We start from the raw sequence: 19752 nt of genomic DNA, 5'->3' as shown, positions 1-19752 counted from the left end.
TTTGTTTTTGTTTTACCACAATCCTCATATTGCCTATTTAACTATCGTATAAAGTGAAAGCGGTTGGATTAATTAGGCTCACCAATAACAGGGTATTAATTATTAAAGGAATGGACAGAGGTAAGTGGCACTTGGTGTATACTAAGTTGTACATTCTGATGATGCAATATTTATGATTAATATGCTTAAGTAAAGATGTTAGATGCTAAATGTAGTTCCAAAGCTGCATCCATTATAAAATGAGTCCTTAATGAACAAATATAAACAGGAGAAATTAGAACAGCAAAAATTTATATAGTTAAGTTCATGAAGACATCTCTGAGTTTAGTAGTATTGGAATCCCTAAATAGGATTACATTCACAAATTTCTCTAGCTGCATAATATCTAAGCTAGAGCATTGTCAGGCCATGTTCAAAAGGTAATGGCAACACCTCCGACAGATACATCAGTCATGGTTTAGTATCCTAGATGTTGGTGAAGTTTATTTCCCAGTTAGTAAGAAACACTAATTTCCATGACTACATGGGTTGGTTGTTGTGTAGTGACAAGGTTGAGACATTACTTGTTCGTGGTTATTTTCTTATTTCCCCACTTCAATAAATTATCATAAATGAATCGCTTCGGATCCTGTTGATAAAACTTCATGCCACCACAGTCGTAATTTCAAACTAAAAGCTTAGTTATGGTTAATTAAGAACAACAAGAAACTAATGGTTCTTATCTCGTGAAAATAAAAACATTTAAACTTTTATATGCATTCATAAAATCATACAAACTATACTGTAATATACTTGTTCTGTAATATGATTGCCATGAGGGTCACACTACCTTTTTTCCTGTGATGGAGTAAGATTAGCATAACTAATTAGACTCAGAACAGCTGTAAAAGCTAGAGCAGACAACCCCTAAATTACCTTCTACCCAGACAAGTTACTTGCCCTGAGAGCCCAGTAGCCTCTCCAAAGCTACACTAATCAATATCAATGATAAAAAACTTAAGAATAATGATAAATTAACTGCTGTGAATATGTTAGATGAAGACCTTACAACGCACAGCTTGCATAATTGTGATTTTGCACCAGTAATATAGTTCATACAGCTTACATAGTTGAGATTCTACACCAGCCATATAGTTTCAGTACATGAACTTGAGAAGTGTATTTTAGCCATACTAACATCAATATCAAATACAGAACTTCAGACTGAATAATAAATCAACAAATGTTAATATTTTAGATGGAAAGCATATAACATACAGCTTGCATAGTTGAGATTGTACACCAGCCATAGAGTTGCAGTACATGAACTTGAGAAGTCAATGGCATATTTTATAGATTATGCACCATCATATCTCCTTCCTTATGAATTTTGGTACATACCTTGTTACAAATACAGATTCAACAACCCACACTTCAAAATACAAATTTTGAAAGAATAAAAAAAAAAGAAATTTCATTAAATGGATGCTAGCAGGAGTATTATATATGACCCACGTAATTAAGGGCTTAATTCTATGGCAACAAGCCAAATAATCACACCATGCCATTTGGCAAAAGGACTTGGAACCCAGTTGCCATGGCCTATCTTTGCATTGCCCTTCACAATAATAAATTTAAGAAGGATCATTCTGCTAACCCTTCAGCCAAGAAATAGTGGTCAACTTGCTTCTTGTATCTGCTTTTTTTTCATGTTACCCTCTGTTCACTGTTTACAGATCTCACACAAATTGATTATTGATTATAATGTAGGAGACACAGCATGTGATAAGCTGAGCAAGGCTTTCTGAAGTACACTGATGAGCTGGAATCTGGAACCTGGAAGATCACAACAAGTCGGTGTATAAAAAATATATCAGATACAATTAGCAAACTTGTGGAAAAGCTTGTTGCTAAATAGGAAGCTGAACAGCTGGCTCTGACAGTGATTCGCACCAGGAAATCAAACAGCTACGTCAAAATTCAAACAGGTAGAAGAACAGAACGTAAATGGGAGTGAAAAAAGAAGTCCATCTTTTCCAAAAGAACATCACTGAAATGTGTGCATCACTACTGAACCTTCCAACCTAAACACTAGATACACTACAGCAGAACCTAAATGTAGGTTTCTTTTATTGGAGAACCATGTGCTGAAAGCAGATAGCAACTATGAACAATCCAACAATCAAGTAAAATAGCTTTTGGAGAACAAGCCAAATGTAGAATTTTCTTTTAGAGAAAAGAAGCTAAATGTACATAACTTACTAGTAAAAATACAACCGCACAAGTGAGTAAAGCCCAAAGAAAAAAAAGACTTATTGCCACAAAATCAGTCATGCAGTTCATTTTTATTTCAATATTTGTTATGCAGAGTTCCAATATAGAGACAGCAAACTAAACAAAGAGATAGAAAAGAACATAAAGATTTGCGTGGTTTGGCTAAAGGCCTACGTCCACAGGCAAAGATGATTGGGAAAAGCCTCACTAATGATGAAGAAAGCACAAAGAGGAGAAGACCCAAAAACAAAAACCCTTAATCTCACAAGTGCCCAAAAGCTCCAAAGTACAAAGGTGTAATCCCTGGAAGCCCTAAGACAGGCGAAACCTATCCATGTATGAACACCTAAAAAATTCGGGTAGGGCACTTTGCCCCTGAACCCCCTAGATTAGCCAGTCACAAGACATAGACATAGCACACATGGCCCTGCATTAGGCCTGTGCCCCTTTGCTGAAGGCTCGAGAGAACAGACCCTTTAGCAGTCTATTATCTAGATACAAGACACATCATAGCAATATTATATATATTAGTAATATCTAAGTAAATGAATAGCTACTGATTTCATATGGGATGTTAATAGACTTACAGGATGTGAATTTGGCTGAAGAGAACTACTATATCCACCATTAAACCTTTCACAGCAAATCTTCTACTAGACTAGACTAAGTCAAATAAATCCTGATCTTAAGAGCACAGATGCATCAAGGTTATAAGCTGGTAATGGAGCTAGTTTTTCAGATCTTCTCTTCTCATAGTTGTCTACACAAGCAGGCACACCCATTTTGAGAATGGCTGTCTACAAACAGCAGAATTTAGATCAAGGAAGAAACAAATAAGAAAGTCCTAGAGAAAGCACTATTGTGAGATTCTCACATATTTTTAATAATCAATTAGCACACAAAAATTGTTCATTGCCTACCAAATAGTTAAAATTATTCATTCTGAGCTGCTATATTTCAAAAAAAAAAAAAGAATCATGGTGCTGCTATTTATGTTACATATTTGCATTAATTGTGATTCAGAATTCTTGCACAGCTTACCAATCGTAGGAATCTCTCCAGGAAATCTGGATGGGCTCTTAAGACTAAAGAGAGTTAAATGAGTTTCAGCATCAACAGATTGCATGTGCAGGAGCAGCTCCAAGAATGGAGCATGCATTTTCAATCTGATGTAGCAAACCTTCTGCTTTTGTTATCCTTTGAGAGAGTCCTTTTTCCCCCATTCAGATCACCAGTAATCATCACAAGAGCATATTCCACTCTCAAAACAATGGAAGCGGTTGGCATCTCTAACTATTATCTTCCTGTTTGTGACAACTGATATAAGTTTTGTGGCAATGTGGCAATCATCACACATACGAAGGTTCTTCATCACATGGATAGGTGCTCCTGGCGGTGTGCAAATAAGCCCAAAAGCAATAGCTAGCTTCTCACTATGATATCTAAGGTACTCTTCCTTTTGCTCATCCTCAACATCATGCAATACACTACCAATGTTCGGAACATACCCGATTAGCTTTATTTGGGCTATTAGTTCAGCTACTTTCTCATTGATCTGGCTCATCCATGGATGTTTCTTGTCTTCTGAAGCAAAAACATGGGTCTCATTCCTCACCTGTATCCAGCTGACTCCAGGTTCTTTCTTAATATCTCTTTCTCGCATTAACTTCCGAATATTTACAACGCCATCCCACCTGTGTGCTTTAGCATACATGTTAGATAACAAGATATTTGTTCCTACATCATCAGGATCCAACTTAAGGATGTGCTCACCAACTTTCTGACCAAGACCATAATTTCTATGTACTTGACAAGCACTTAGAAGAGTTCTCCATGCAACGATGTCCCAATCAACACATGTATATCTCATAAATCTATCGGCCTCATCTAGTAGACCAGCACGACACAGCATCCCAATGATACAAGTATAATGTTCCACACCAGGTCTTATTCCTACTTCCCTCATCAAATGATTCAAATAGTAGAACCCTTCATCTACTAGACCCAAGTGACCACATGCTGATAGAACCCCAATGAAGGTCACATACGTTGGAACCTCCTCTTTCAACATCTTATGGAAAGCTTCCAAAGCTTCATTAGCAAGCCCATGATGAGAGTAAGCAGTTATGATGGAATTCCAAGAAATAATGTCATGGTGAGGCATGCTTGTGAATACTCTCTTTGCATCATCAATGCTACCACTCTTAGAATACATGTTAATCAAAGCATTACCAACAGTCAGGTGTGCCTTATATCCTGATATTTCTGCATGAGCATTCAGTGCATCACCATTCTTCAAAGCCGACAAACCTGCGCAGGCATTCAGTGCAACAGCATAGGTGAATTCATTAGGCCGAAAACCAACTACTTCCATCTCTAAGAATAACTTCAGGGCTTCTTCAAAGCATCCATTTTGTGTACAGATGGCCATAACTGCTGTCCATGAGACTACATTCTTATTCAGCAGCCCATCAAAAGCACACCGAGAACTTTGAACATCACCCCATTTCCCATACATATCCACGATTGCGCTACCGACGAAGACACTGAACTCAACTCCTCTTCTAAGAATTTGGCTGTGAATTTGCCTTCCCAAATTCAAATCTTTTGAATCAGCGCAAAGGCCAAGAACAGCAACATATGAGACATGATCCCACCAGGCAACCTCCTTCACCATACCACTCACTACTTCCATGGCATAATTCAATTGCCCATGCTCTAAAAATCCATTGATAATGGAATTAAATGCAAAGATATCAAAACTGGGTATGGTCCTGAAAACTTGCAATGCATCTTCCATGCCCGAACACTTACTGTACATGTGGAGAAGTGCATTCCTGACATAAGAATGCGACACCAATCCAGACTTCAGCGCATATTCATGGCATTGCTGACCCTCCTCGAGGGCGCGGACTTCCGCACAAGAAGCGAGGAGCGTGGTGAGCATGTACTCATTTGGGCCACACGACAATTGGCTTAAATCCATTGATTTAAACACATCAAGCGCTTCCAATGGAAACCCAGCATGGAAATAGCCTGCCATTAGTGCATTACCAGAGACATTATTTCTTTCAGGCATTATGTCAAAGAGTCTACGGGCGAGATGAAGCTGACCACATTTGACATAGAGATTAATCAAATAATTCGCCTGGATTAAATCAAGTTGGAACATCCTGATCAGGTGTGCGTTAATGGCCTTTCCCAAATTCAAATTCCTAGTCTCCGTGAACCTTTTCAAGAGATCTAAGCTGTTCCGCCGAGAAACAAAGGCTTGCGCGGGTTGGAAGAGAGGAGAAGGCATGCTGTGGATGAGGAGAGCAAACCCATTAGCGCAGGGCCTATGGACTGTCATGGATTCAAGTCTCCGGCTTTGGTCATTAAGTGCTCTGTCCGAAGAAAAGAGGATACACCCGTTGCCACTAATCTTAATCTTTTGATAAATGGAGTTATATGTCATTAGACGCATTCATGAGGGGGTAACTGCAAATTAATACCCTCGTATATATCGTGGTCCGTCGCCGTCCAACCCGGAGGGAGCCTGGCAGCGGAGGAGCGAGGGTTGTCTCAGTCTCAGGTAACATACATCTCTTTCTCTGCCGCCCGCGCCCACCCCCCCACCCCCTTCTCCTTTTTTTCCTCCTCTTTCTTCTGGATTGGTTTCATGGATGGATTACTGGGATCGGTTTACTGCTTCAGTTGATCCCAAATATGTTACCTGATACTAAGAAAAGGCAATTTTTATTTCTCAGGAGGATGTTGGAAAACTTAAACATGGAGGAATGAACTGTTTTTGTAGTGGATTTGATCTGTTCTTGGCGCAGGTACTGTTAATTTTGTTGTTGCTGCGTGCGTGCGTGCGTGCGTGTGCGTGAGAGAGAGAGAGAGAGAGAGAGAGAGCGGTGATTTCTTTTGATGGTTTTTAGATCCTAAAACCTCGTCTTTTGATTCTTAAAACCTTAGAAGCACTTTGATTCTAGGCAAAAGAGGCTTCTTTTTGTTTAGATGCTGTCGTCTAGACAGAAGAAATTGGTTAAAATTTGATTTCCTACCTATTATAAATAAAAAAGAGTCTTTAAGAAAAATTCATGATTAATTATCTAGTATCGTAGGTACAAAGAAAATATCCTAACTTGTGATAGAAACTGTTGAGCTAATTCTAGATTATGTCCAAAGTTCTGATTTTCTTTTTTCTTTTCTTGAGAAACAATGTTGTTCTCTTTACTAAATGGGACACAATTTCAGAACTCTTTAGTTCAGTTGGGAGATGATTCTGCATCGATTTAGAGATGGTCTTCCCCTGATGAATCTTATTAAATTGAGAGCAGTTCCTATTCTACAGCAGCTGCATTTGGAGGAAAGGCTGCTCAGGAGCTCATCGGATAATTGGTGCATTATTAATGATGGAACAAATCGTCCTAATATAGTCATGGGGATATCTGGGTAATCTCTCCTTTCATTACGCTCTTTATTTATTTATTTATTTATTTATTTTTACCTTTTCACTTGTCTAATCTTGTTTGTGGGACAGTTGCAAGCCTTGACTGTTATAATTTTGTTCTTGAAGTCTTGTTCAATGTATTGTTTGGACAATCTCATAGAAATATTTTGAGCTGTGAATAAAATACTGACTGTGGATAGGAATTTTTAACATCAGGAGACCTTCAGAACTTATTGATCTAAAGTCCGTGCTTCGTGATCATGTTCCTGTGATTAGAAGGTTTTCTGGAGGAGGAACTGTCATTGTTGATGATGGGACAATTTTTGTCACTTTTATTTGCAATAAGGATGCTATTCCTGGGCTGCAGCCATATCCTCACCCTATTATGTCTTGGACAGGCCAGTTGTATGGGGATGTGCTTCATGGGTTTGGTGATTTCCATCTCCAAGAAAATGGTAAGTAAAAGGAAAAATTCAAGCTCCTTCATTTGCATGGTTTGCACAATTTGACACCATTACTGTTCTTTCGACTAGGAATTTATATTTTGTTGGGTGGTGTTTTACTTTAGCCTATCTGCTTCAAGTTATACATTAGTCTCCTTGATATAGTCCTCCTATTAATTATATGCAATAACCGGGAGTTTCCTTCATGGTACTTCCCTTCGTGATACTTGACAGCAAGATTTTTTGAACTGGTATCGGATGCCATTTCGATCGCTGGCTGATACGGTACGGTACCGTACCGACATATGGTACAGCAGGCATGCCGGTCAAACTGGCACGTCATTTTTTTTAAGGAGTATTTAATGATTTTTTTATTTTTTTGAGAAATTTTGATTAATAAAACTATTCTTTGATCCCAAATTGTGTTTTTAGGAAGAATGAGTATCCAAAAAAAATGCCATCTTTATATAAAGTAACAAATAATTTAAAGGAGAGGCCAGATATTTGGATTGATAGCCCTGACAAGTTGGCAGCATTTTTTCTCTTTTAATTTCATTAAGTATATTTATGATCTTGCAATTCTTTGATCACTTTTTAACTAGCGATATCCGAACTACAAAGTCTAAGGCACTTTTTGAATTATTTAATTATTTTTTATTATTTTTTAAAAAATAATTATATTAAAAAAATAAAAAATTATGAAAAAAATTGATCCTAGACCCATGTAGGATCCCACCATTTATGCTACATATAAATTTCTTAGTCCATGGAGAGCGATAAAATACTTTTTTTTTTTAAATTTAGGCTTAGAATACTATGCGCAAGATGCATCAAAACGTTAATCAATCGACACCAAATTTATGTCGAAAGTAGCTTATAAGACCCTCATTCATAATCTGATTTTACAGTTTTTTTTTGAATTTTATTTTTTAAATAATTTTTTATTCTTAGAATATATTTTTAATTTTAAAAATTATATATTTAACAAAAATTAATGATTTTAGTGTCATTGTGTAGATCTTCCATATATCTACAACATATATTAAAATCAAATAAAAAAATAAAATTTTGACATAGTTTCCCCTTGTTTTTTATTTTTCACGAATTAAAAAAAAAAAGAGGAGAGAAGGTGAAGAACGGGAGCTAGGATCGAATATGTACCTCTAATCAAGCTTTATCGTGCATTTTTCGACCATTCTTGGAATGAAAAAGGGATGAAAGATGCCTCTGCTGTGTCGAAATAACAGAGAGAAAGTCTTTCGGCTTCCTCTCAGGTCTTTCCCCCTCTTAAAACAGTCGAACCGATCAGTTCGGTCCGAAACAGGGCCGAACTGCTCGGTTCGGTCCCCATACCGCCTGGTTCGGGTCTGAACCGGGCGGTTCACTATTTTTTTTTTTCTGTGCCGGTTTTCACGGCCGATTCGGGCCGTTTGGCCATCGGTTTGGTTCGGGACAATTCCGAAAACCATGCTTAACAGGTTATATGTTTCTTATCTTTGAGTTTTGATGTGTGATAAATTTTGGAGTAATTCAGTTGCTTTAAAATTTGTTCATTCTTTTAAGGTATCAGATATTTGAGACATGTCTCAGTCTCAAATCTAAATAATTGTTCTGCTATTGAAGCACTTATCACAAAATGAACAAGAAGCAATTTATTTTTTGGCAGCATTTGAAACACTAGTATGAGCTAGTCATGACCATGAACTATCAATTTTATCCACATTGAGGTCTGCCTTTTAAAGTAGATGTAAAATTTTTCATCTTTCTTTGTGAACATTATCATTGTTGATCATCACTGTCCCTAAAACAAACCTGTTTTGATGTCCAGATGCATGTAATTTTTGGTGACATCTAAGAAGATATAGCAATATTTTCTCTGCCTCCTACAATTGGGGAGGGGTTTTTATCTCCCTTTTTTAGAAAAAGATAGGTAATCACATCGCATCATTTCGTTAAGCTCCTTAAATGCAATAGAACAGTAGCCCACAATCATAACTCACTGGACTTGTTTCTCTCCTTAAATTCAGAAAAAAAAAACAGATGAACATTTAAGCCAATAAAGCTTCAGATCAAGTTTAACCTCCTTCACACAATTTGTTGCCGCTATGTAAATTGTAGCGTTATGTCCTTTATGAATTATCCACTAAATAATTGCCCCTACAATTGACGTAGGAAAGTTTATTAAAGAACAAAATTAACTATTGCCAGCTCTGAGATTCCTTGAGCAGGATAATCATACACAAGAAACCTTTTGGATAATTCTCTCCTCCCTCTATACCCACCTTGTAAGTTGACAGTTTGTGATGGATGCTGTGAATGCATATTATCTGTCATCTGGCCCATGATCACAGTAATATCATCAGTTGTTCACCAGTAAGGGAGGTTGCATGAGATGTGCAATTTTTCACAACTTTGTTGGAGCAGATTCGGAATGACCATGGATGATGTAGTGATAAATAGGAAGGATGGATGTGTGCTTGATTCCAGAGAGGGAGAGCATTTGGCCCAGCAATGTTGAAGTTGTGATCTTTTATTAAATTGACCTTCATATCCTTTACTGATTTCTTCCAATCATCATTGTCCTATTCTTTTCCCATCAGATATGGGTCCTCTATAGAGCAGAATTAAAATTACAGAATGCTTGAGCATATTTTTATGACCTTATGTCAGCTTGATGTCAATGCAATATTATACAAGAAAGGAAATTGCCAAGTAATTTACATGGCAGGGTGGTTGGTGGTCTACCTTACTGGTCACAGATTTTGCACATGCAACCAAGGAGAAGTCCTCCAAAATCCTGTAGACTTGCAAAGAGTCCGCATGAAGGAATATGATATTATCTTTTGACATATGAAGCTGTTTTCATTTGAAGGCATAATTAATCCAAAGAGCCACAACAAATCTCAGTTCCAGTCTTTTTTCCAATTAAAAAGAAAAAAAATAAAAACACTACTCACCTTCCATTTGACATGAGCCTCTAAATATAGTCTACCATGGAAATTTCTGAGTTCATTGCAAAGTCTACATTAATATTCTTTTGATTGATTGTTCTGTTAAGTTGATACTTTAGGCTGGAATACTCATTTCTATGTGGTTTGACTATAGTCCCTTATGGAACATCTTGAATAAATCATGTATATTATATGCTGTCATGATCTTTCGTGAGATATTATAAAAAACTACTGTTATCTACTCTAATTTTTATCATAACTCTAGTATTCTTGTTACTTGATTTCTCGCTCTTTCTTTCTACAATTTGCACTAAATACCCTCTTTAAGTTGCACCACAGTTCATGAACAAAATCTAAAAATCCGAACTTGAACTTAGTTTAGAAATTATATGCCATATCCTCAATTTAATGCAAGGATATGGTGCAGATAGAAGAGGGAAGAAAGATGGGGAATAAATCCGTCAAATTGTCTATTTGGAGGAAATCCTAGCACTCTTCCTGTTAAAAGGAAGGGTTAGAAGTTACGAAGTTGATGCCTTTGAGTGAGAATGATTGGGAGCCCAATGATCTCCCTCTTTTATGGTGCGAAGACTTGGTGCTATATTTTCTCGTGATCTAAAATCCTTTGTGTAATCATGGCTGTAGTTTTTCTATTGGTTGGTAGACAAGGGACAAGTGAATGCAGGAATGAAACCTCGAATGGCTGTAGAGCAATACCTTTTGCATAGCAGGTTATCTTGGAGGAGAAAACAAACATATAATGGGATCAATATTCTGAATATATGATGCTTCATGCTTATGAACTCGCTTTGTGCAGGAAGTTATGAATATTGCAAGTTTTCTTGGTCTTCAAGTCTGCTATATAAATTGTGATTGCTGATGCAATCATACCACTGCTTGTGCACCCACATGCACATGTAAAGAAGGTGAAAGGCACACAAATTGAATGTTTGGGACTGATAAAAGTCTCCCCTCTGATGACCTGCATCATATCTCCTGGTTATTGCAGACTACTGTCATCTGTCTACTACATCTTTTCATGGGGCTGCTTCATATAAAAGAACATACACTATAGTAGAGTCGCATCAATCAATGCTTGGTGCATGTAGGCCCATTGGAACATGCTGATTATAATTTCTGTGGGTGTTTCTTGAGAGTTGGGTTGATGGATGGCCATAATTTGTGAAACAAGCTTGAAGAAAGCGGTGAAGGTTTGAGAAAGGGCAATGCTTGTGCTACATCTGGATGTGATCCTTATCCAGATGATGATGTATGCCAAATGGGCCATGGAATGCATCAATAGGCTTGCATGATCAGTGGCCTTAGCTGTCACATGCAGCTTAAGACACCTATTCACATAGTGCTATTAAGCATGCATCATGGCCATGTAAAGTGCATCCAGACATGCATGCTATCACATCTCAGTTTGAGGTAAACTGCTTTTATGAGCTTGAGAGTGTTGTATGGACAACTATAATGCTGCTATCTAAAGTTAAGATTCTTTCTAATCTTAGATGAAAGAGAGAGTAATTGGAATAGAGGACTTTAAGGCTGCTTAGGTGCCTTCATGGAAGCATGAAGGACATCTTGGTCCATGGGGAGCAAAGATGAGTGGCTCATACTAGGAAGCATCAAAGTTTAAGTTGGCGTGCAAGAACGTGCAGAAGAATAAATTTGGTGGACAACTTCCATCATTGTCAACGGTCAAGGATATTTTCATTATACATTCAGTTTGTGCAAGTTAATCAGCGTCACTCATTTTGTGCATATGCTCTTATTTGTATGTGTATAGATAGCATTAGAAAAGTGATGTTTGAGATGACATTACTAATTTTGTGCAAGTGCATCATTGTCAATCATATGCTCTTTACACATGAATATTCTGACAAGGCCTTAGCTCATAGTTTTCCACTTATTTCTTTATATCCTACATGATCACTAATTGCCTGAAGCAGGAAAGCGCAAAAGTAATAGTTCTTTTAAATCCATCTGCAGATGGCCAAACCATCTAAATTGATTTCTTCTGTCTTTTTTCCAAATTTCTGTTGCTCTGTGTCTTACAGAAATTTTGTTTTACTACATGTGAGCTTAATAGTGATTAATAAATATTTCACTAGTAATTTTAGTTCTTCAAGGACTGTAGAAGTTCATGACTCCAAACTTTATGTGCATTATTGATTCTGCTATCATTTATCTAATACAATGCTTGCTAATCAGATTCTCTTTACCTACATAATTTCAGATTATGCATTCAGTACTCACAAGTTTGGTGGAAATGCTCAATCCATAACTAAAAATCGATGGGTCCACCACACATCATTTTTATGGGATTATGATATCAACAATATGGAATACCTGAAACTTCCCTCGCGAGCTCCCAAGTATCGATCTGTATGTTTTCTGTTTCTTTTCTATATCCTTTTATGACTTTGTATTAAGAATGTGATGGGAACTTACTAAGAATCTTTTGAGCTTTGACATGTCCTTCCTAAATGCCTCATAATCACGGCTATCTCCATATCTATATCAATAATGCACATCTTCCTTGCTATTTTTCTGACTCACCAAAAGAAAAGCAATTGATCCGGCTTTGTTCTATGGTTTTGCTATTTTTCCGTGTCTCATGCTAATATGTTGATTTTTTCTTAAAACGAAAATCAAATGTCATGACCCTTTGTATGAGTATTTGTATGAAAAGGTGACATGATGTGGATTTGATATGTGATTTTAGGTATCAGCCTTTATTTTTCTGAAATTTAGGACATGTTTACAGGCTTGCAACACTTTGTGTTAATATATTATATGGAATATGTAATAGATACTGAGCATATTTGTATGCAAACTGCGAAGGCCACTCGTTAGCATATAAGTGAGCTACCACTGCTTCTGTATCCGTGTACATGGTACAATGTGTCATATATGGACATGACAAACTTGATGAATTGTTGAATTCCAATTCATGATGATTTTCTACTCTTTGATTCTTTTGCATAAATTCTATTATTAAAAGAGAAGACTTCTTTTTTCTTTTAATGATGCCGGGTGGTGAGTTTTGCTTTCAGTTCAAGATGTGGTGATTTGTTTGAAGTGTAATGATCAGATTAAAGTGTTCCCATTAATGAGCTTGGCCAATTTTTTTGCCGTATCCAGTTGGGGACTTAATAGCAAGTAGCTCAATGGAGAACATAAAATTAAATGAATTATCTAGTCACTTGCAAGATAGAGTCTTCCTGCTGAAGTTTTAGATCATAAACTCAGTAAACAAACCTCAAAGCCTGGCCTTTTCAGATAAGAAAACTCAGTTTATGAGCTATTTCGTTCACAGCATTCCATGATGCACTTCTAGCTTGTCCAATTAACATTTTCGAAATTTGCTGATGTGTTATCACTGGTATCTAACCTCCTGTCACTAGTAATTATATCACTGAGTTCTTATTTTAACAAACTTCCAATTGTTGTTAGTTATTGCACTTGTACAAAATTACAAACATGAAATGATTGATTTATTAAGTACGTATCTTATCTAAGTGTTGCTAAACTTGGTATCTGCACTTAAAATAAACTTCCCTGCATTGATTATATATCCTTCACTTAGGATGTTTAATTCACTAAAAAAAAAACCTTGTAACAAGAAGAGCAGCACTATCTTTGAAGTTTTTAATACAACAACTCCAAAACTCGCATTAATGCGAATTTACCTGCTTTCTCTATCAGGCAAGGCCCCATGTTGAGTTCTTATGTCGAATGAAGGAATATGTGCCATCCAGATCAACTTTCATTGAGAGAACCCTTGCAGCTCTTGGAAACCACTTCTCAGTTAAATCCATTCAGCAGGATAGAGTAATTGATCCTTCCGGTACATTACACTGCGGTTCAAAGCTGTTGACCAGGCAGGAGCTGGAGGAGGCATATTCATCTCTGTGTGAAAAACTTCAGATGGCACCTATTCCTGTATAATTTTTTAACAGATGCTGATGCATATTTTTTCCCCAATTGATTGACTACTTTTCCCAGAGAAATTGCCTTTCCATTGCTTCTCAGAATCCTAATTATTGTATCGTGTGTCTAATTGTTTTTCTATTCATTAATTTAAAGTTTTGCTCTGCATATTGTGCAGCAGACCTCTTTATGCATTTAATTGTAAATATTACAATACTAACATCGCAGCATATTTTACTTCCATAGGTACATAAAAATGCATAAAAGAACATTTCATGTTAATCAATGTTAACAGATAAATCTGGAGTTGCTTGGAATTGGACAAGAAATAATGGTGCATGAATCAATCTAATCAAGTTGAAGAAGATCCTAATGGATATAAACTACTGTACGTTGTAGTCCATTTCGGGGCTTTCAAGTTTCGAACCTGATCAATTTGAAGTAATGTTAGGGTAACTCCTTTGAGGCTGCTTATGTGACGGTTTGTGTTTAGTCTTATATCAACTATATATTGGACATATTTGGGATACTTATATAAGATCAAAAAATCTAAATAATACTTTTCGACGAGTCTTTTTGATGAGATCCTAAGTTGTTACATGTTTGAAGATGCCAATAAAACAGCTGAGTATTGCTCATAATTCTAGTCTGTAGTTTTCATTTACCCCCACATTTGATTACCCAAGAGAATCTGATCAATTACGGTAAAGTTTGGCAATCTTTATTGGCATTGGTTGTTTGAATCTACATGTGATGGAAAGAAATGAAGAATGACAGGGAAGAGAGCGAAAGGTCACTGGAAAAGTTTGCCAACCACAGCCAATGCTGGACCTTTGACCTGGGTCCTTTCCACATCATCTCATGGTCATCTTGTGGGTAGTGTTACTAGTGTCTGTACCCTTAGGCATAAGATCCTATGCCCTTATTCTCTCTATTGAGTCCAAAAAGGAAATAAAAAACAATTAAAAAATGTTGCCTCATGGGGATGAGGGAAATAGGCCTTCTGCCATGATTCTCTTGTTCTTGAGCAGAAACAGTTTGCCCTCCCTCTCATAAGTGTGTGCCGTTTGATGTAAAAGGCTAGGAGAATCTGTGCAGGCCTGATTTCTTTCTCCAGGCGTTCCCACAGTCATGAGGTGAGCCTGTTGTCTCTGTCTCTCTGTCTTGTTCCTATTATAAAGGCCTCTTCTTGTGATCAGTGATTCTCTTCCATTTTTGTGTTGCTCCCTTCTTCCTTTGTGGATAGGACATTTTCACAAAAGAAGCTATTCTTATTTTTGGCATTTAAAGGGCTAAAAGTGGGATCAGTGATCAGTGCTGTCCACAACTTTGAACAATTATACAATTGGATGGTTATGATCAAGAACTTGAAGCAAGTTCTCTGTGGTGGTAATTGGAGCTGCATAGGATAAACTTCTCCAAAGTTGGAAATGATCAGATGTAAGTGGTGTTTTGGTATTAGTTATCACTTCTGGTTGTTTGGTTTCGCAAGTGAGATATGACAGTATAAATCATGCCTTTATTCTTCTGAAAAATGCCAAGCTCCTTTGCATTAGAGTGGGGTGGGGGTGGTCCAAAGTTACTTCCTGGAAGTAGACGCATGCAGTTCTGAGCACTTACATCTAACCAAACATGCCTAAACTTAAGCTGATTAAAATTCTCATGTTTCTTAAAGCTGGTTGCAAGATGAACATCCCTACTGGTTTGTCATTTGTAGCCATCGTCATAGTATTTCGATAAGTAAAATTATCGAGGCAAATTAGTAGTTGCTTATTAACAAAACAATATGCTAATTTCTGCATCCAAAAGTTGAGAGAATATTTAAGAGTTCTATAGCTAAATTTAGGCAGCAAAAAAGGGGTGGGTGATAGTCATCCACCAATGCTCCCAGACCCTTTCAACCCAAATGTAGGCAAGATTTGATCTAAGATTACTAGTATAACAACCACAAGAATTTACGAACACGCTAGCTAGCATCGTCGGTAGGTGAGGGATTCATTGTTCCTTCACTAGCTTAATCTCTAGATGTCTTCAAGCAATAACATTACTACTTTATTCATTTTCTTGTTCTTTTAGATAGGCCTTCTCTCATTGAGGCTCTTGTAAGAAAGAATGCTCAGGCGCAAACAGAAATAGTTGTAGAGAGAAGTGTGAGCTTAAGAAGTGTGGAATAAATCAGAGCAAAGAAGATAAAAATTAATTTACTTTGAAATGGAGCCACCTGAACTGTTGATATAGAGATTAACAGTGAAGACAGACTGGAGACCAGACCATGAATAATAGCATTAAGTAGTTTATAAGTGAACAGCTGACCATGATTTGTATGGTGTGTAATGCTTGTTAGCAGTTTGCTTTGACACTGTTGTCATGTTTGCATTTGTGGTGACTTTAATAGTGGTGTCTGCTGTTCTTCCCTCGCACACAACAATCATGCATAAAAAGGTGCATCTGTTGTCTTGGTTATCACATTTTATTATTTTGTTAATACTTTGTTCTTCTTTCATTTAATTGGTCAAATTTGATATGGGCTGAAAATTTCTATTGATCACACTAAAAACCATCCTTTTGTATGGCAACTTAAGTAAGAGGGAGGGAAGAACAGTAGGATGGGTTGCAATTTATACTCAAATAACTTTATCTCATCTTTGAAAGGAGTTAATTGGATTCCAACTGAGGTGGAGCAGGTGGCCGCTCACATGGAAGAAGAGTTAAAATGATTACGGTCTCCTGTTACTTGTGCTACCCAACTCAAAACAATGTTCTCATTTTCCCACCATGTCATCTGAGTTTCTGACCTCCTTGCCAGCCTTCTTCATTTCCCATTCTTGTGTTACTCCTCTCCCTCAAGTGGCTCCTACTCCTAGGAAATCTATGAAAGGTGGTGAGGTGGTGGCTTCAAATTGACCATTTTCTCCATTCTCCTTGAATGATGATGATGATGATGATTCAGTAGCTGAAGCTCCTGATGCTGCCGATGCCGCGGAGCAGTCTGAGATGTGGGATGGGTAGCTTGGCTGCTGCATACCCACCATGAATGGATGTTGGGAGTAAGAACACATGAAGGACTCATCTCTTGGTCCATCCCAACGCCAGTTATTGGTGCTGTGGAAGCTTCTTGTCTTGCCTTGACCCTTTATCCCTGCAATTGGACCAACCAAAGAGTGAATCAGTTTTGCATACGATGAAGAACTTTTCGCCATCATTTATGGCACTCATTTCATTCTATCTTCATCGGGTTTTCTTCCTTCAATATATTTATTCTTCTCTGGTAGTTTTTTGAGAAAGATAATTTTATCTTTTATAGTTAATCACTGTGCATGTTAACATACTGACTACTAGAAAATAAACAACTTAGGGTTTCTGGTGCAGATTTTCCCTCTGCAAGCTTTGCCCTTCTGCGGGCAGTGGCAGGATCTAGGTTTGGATTTCCCCTCCTATTCCAAACAGGCTTTGAAAAAAATCAAGTCATGAAGTGCAAGAAAATCAAGAAAACTTTTTGTTTTGCAGGAAAAGAAAGCTTCACAAGAACTGTTAAACTTTGTACCATTTTTCAAGTCATGAAGTGCAAGAAAATTAAGAAAACTTTTTGTTTTGCAGGAAAAGAAAACTTCACAAGTACTGTTGAACTAATGTACAATTTTTCAAGTCATGAAGTGAAAGAAAATTAAGCAAACTTTTTGCTTTGCAGAAAAAGAAAGCTTCACAAGTTACTGTTGAACTAATGTACAATTTCAACTAGGAGACCGGTAATCAATAGGCCATGGAGCTAAAGCCTCCTATGGGAAACACCAACGAGGGGAAGCACAGGAACCAAAATGCGACAGAAACTGCACTGACTGGTATGATGATGATCGATGGTGATGATGTCTTTTCTTTTCTTTTCTTTTCTTTTTTTTTTTGGAGAAAAAAATGGGTTTCCCCATGAACATGATAATAAATTATAATGAAAATAGCAGTGATGATAAGGGAGAGGGAGAACACACCAGAAAGGAAATCATAAGGTGCTTGATCTGAGCAAAACCCATCCTCTCCACCCCCATCAGTTGTGATGTGATACGAGCCATTGGACCCACCCATGGCAAGAGAAAGATGCGTGAAGGGAAGGTGTAGATTGGTGTTGAAGCCACAGGTTAGTGAGGTTGCCGCAGCATCCTCCAGTCTCCTGTGGACACCTTGGCTAAGTTTCCTCCTCCTGTAGGCATTGGACTGCTCCCTATATTTTCTAGCCATGATCACATGCCAGTGGTTCTTCACCGCATTGTCTGTCCTCCCAGGAAAGAGCCTGGCAATCATAGCCCACTTATTCCCATACAATCTGTGAGCAGCCATTAGCTTCTCCTCCTCTTCTTCAGTGAAAGCACTCCTATTGATCCTGGGGTCCAGCTGGTTGAACCATCTCAGCCTGCAGCTCTTCCCTTCACCACCAATGATGATAAAGAAATAAAGCAAAACAAGAAAGATCATCAGGAGCTCAGCCTTCAAACTCAAAGCAACCAACTAACTATATATATATATATACATATTCTAGTAACAAAAAGGCAATCATAACAACAGCAACACCAACAAAAGAGAGGAGATGATGTATCGATCTCTTTTTTCTTTCCTCACCTGATCTGCCCTCCAGCTTCTCTGCTATAAGGTTCCAGTTCTGAGGGCCATGGAGGGCCACAAGCTCTCTGAGCTTGGAGTCTTCTGCAGGCCTCCAATGGCCTCTGGCACAGAGCTTTGACTGGCCACAATCAGCAGCCTCCTTTACTGCCAATGATCCCTCATTTGTGTTCTCTCCCTCTGGGCTCTCTTCTCCAATGGCATTGATGTGGTTCTCTCCGAAACCATCAGTGGCATCAGAGCACTTCCCACCTTCATCCTCACTGTTTTGTGGTGGGTGGTCCTCTAGTCCAATGTAGTTCCTCATGAAAGAGGAAGTCCAAAAGGTCTTCTCTGAGCCCTTGTTGGAGCAATTACTCCCCACCGAAGAAGTTGGATTTATGGAGAGAGAACCCATCTCAGCAAACAACCCCGTAGAAGGGGAAGGAGAGGGTGGGAAACTCCTTAAGCCTTGGCTCCCATTACACTGCTTCAGAGCCATCCTTAACACAAGGGGGAGAAGATAAGAGATGGAATAAGAAGAGATGAGGGTGTACGAGAGAGTGATTAGATTTATAGCATCTTAGTGCGATAATATAACGGAATTCGCACTGCTTCTCCACTCTTTTTTGAACCCCCTTTGGCTCAACCAGCCCCCTCATCTATCACAGTCACCGCTCATTTAACAAGACCTGACTCAAACCACACGTGGGTGTCCATTCACCGCACGTGTGGCATGAAGGAGGGTGTCTCTCCCTATCTCTCTAGCATCTGTCTTATGGCTGCCTGTCCCCTGCTTGACTAAAGAAACGCTACCGTGGTGTCTGGTTGCATGAGCCCTGCAGAGGCCTATGCACACCTTTCTTATCAAAGGCCAATTGCGTTCTGACACAATCTCTGTCCATCCCAACCCTGGTAAATGCACTTATGGCGCTCTCTCTCGCTCTCACTCTATCTAACCTGAGAAGGGTTTAGCTGGCCACCTGAAATAGATAGAGCCTGCAAAATAAAAATATCAAAAATATAACACGCTGGACATGAACCGGTTCATGGGTCTAGACTAAAAGAAGAGTCCAAAAGGGTGGAGAGTGTGTTTGTGACTTTGATTCCTCTTATTACACTAAATTAAGTTCCAAAATGT

The 19752-nt window shown here is 38.0% G+C and overlaps 3 protein-coding genes across 4 annotated transcripts; 1 reads left to right on the top strand and 2 right to left on the bottom strand.

The window, feature by feature from the left end:
* Nucleotides 1–1239: 1239 nt before the first annotated feature.
* On the bottom strand, nucleotides 1240–5719 carry LOC105041747 (pentatricopeptide repeat-containing protein At5g39680). Its single transcript, XM_010918762.4, has 2 exons — nucleotides 3295–5719; nucleotides 1240–1815 (listed from the first exon to the last, which is right to left on the bottom strand). Exon 1 carries the CDS (start codon nucleotides 5717–5719, stop codon nucleotides 3482–3484), a length of 2238 nt encoding a protein of 745 aa, XP_010917064.1. The 3' UTR covers nucleotides 1240–1815; nucleotides 3295–3481.
* On the top strand, nucleotides 5707–14218 carry LOC105041746 (uncharacterized). 2 transcript variants are annotated; one of them, XM_010918761.4, is made up of 6 exons: nucleotides 5707–5827; nucleotides 6003–6074; nucleotides 6593–6693; nucleotides 6908–7146; nucleotides 12328–12476; nucleotides 13800–14218. In XM_010918761.4, exons 2-6 carry the CDS (start codon nucleotides 6033–6035, stop codon nucleotides 14040–14042), a joined length of 774 nt encoding a protein of 257 aa, XP_010917063.1. In that variant the 5' UTR covers nucleotides 5707–5827; nucleotides 6003–6032; the 3' UTR covers nucleotides 14043–14218. The 2 variants fall into 2 exon arrangements, with proteins under 2 accessions (XP_010917063.1, XP_010917062.1); XM_010918760.3 differs by having other exon boundaries at nucleotides 5768–5827; nucleotides 6496–6693.
* Nucleotides 14219–16583: 2365 nt separating this feature from the next.
* Nucleotides 16584–19249, bottom strand: LOC105041749 (uncharacterized). The gene is made up of 3 exons (XM_010918763.4): nucleotides 18633–19249; nucleotides 18008–18439; nucleotides 16584–17163 (listed from the first exon to the last, which is right to left on the bottom strand). The coding sequence occupies exons 1-3, from the start codon at nucleotides 19111–19113 to the stop codon at nucleotides 16868–16870; spliced, it is 1209 nt and encodes a 402-aa protein (XP_010917065.1). The 5' UTR covers nucleotides 19114–19249; the 3' UTR covers nucleotides 16584–16867.
* Nucleotides 19250–19752: the final 503 nt, after the last annotated feature.

This window comes from Elaeis guineensis, chromosome 3, assembly GCF_000442705.2.
Source record: "Elaeis guineensis isolate ETL-2024a chromosome 3, EG11, whole genome shotgun sequence".
In the NCBI taxonomy this organism is placed as follows: domain Eukaryota; kingdom Viridiplantae; phylum Streptophyta; class Magnoliopsida; order Arecales; family Arecaceae; genus Elaeis; species Elaeis guineensis.
This window is presented reverse-complemented; position numbering and strand designations above follow the sequence as displayed.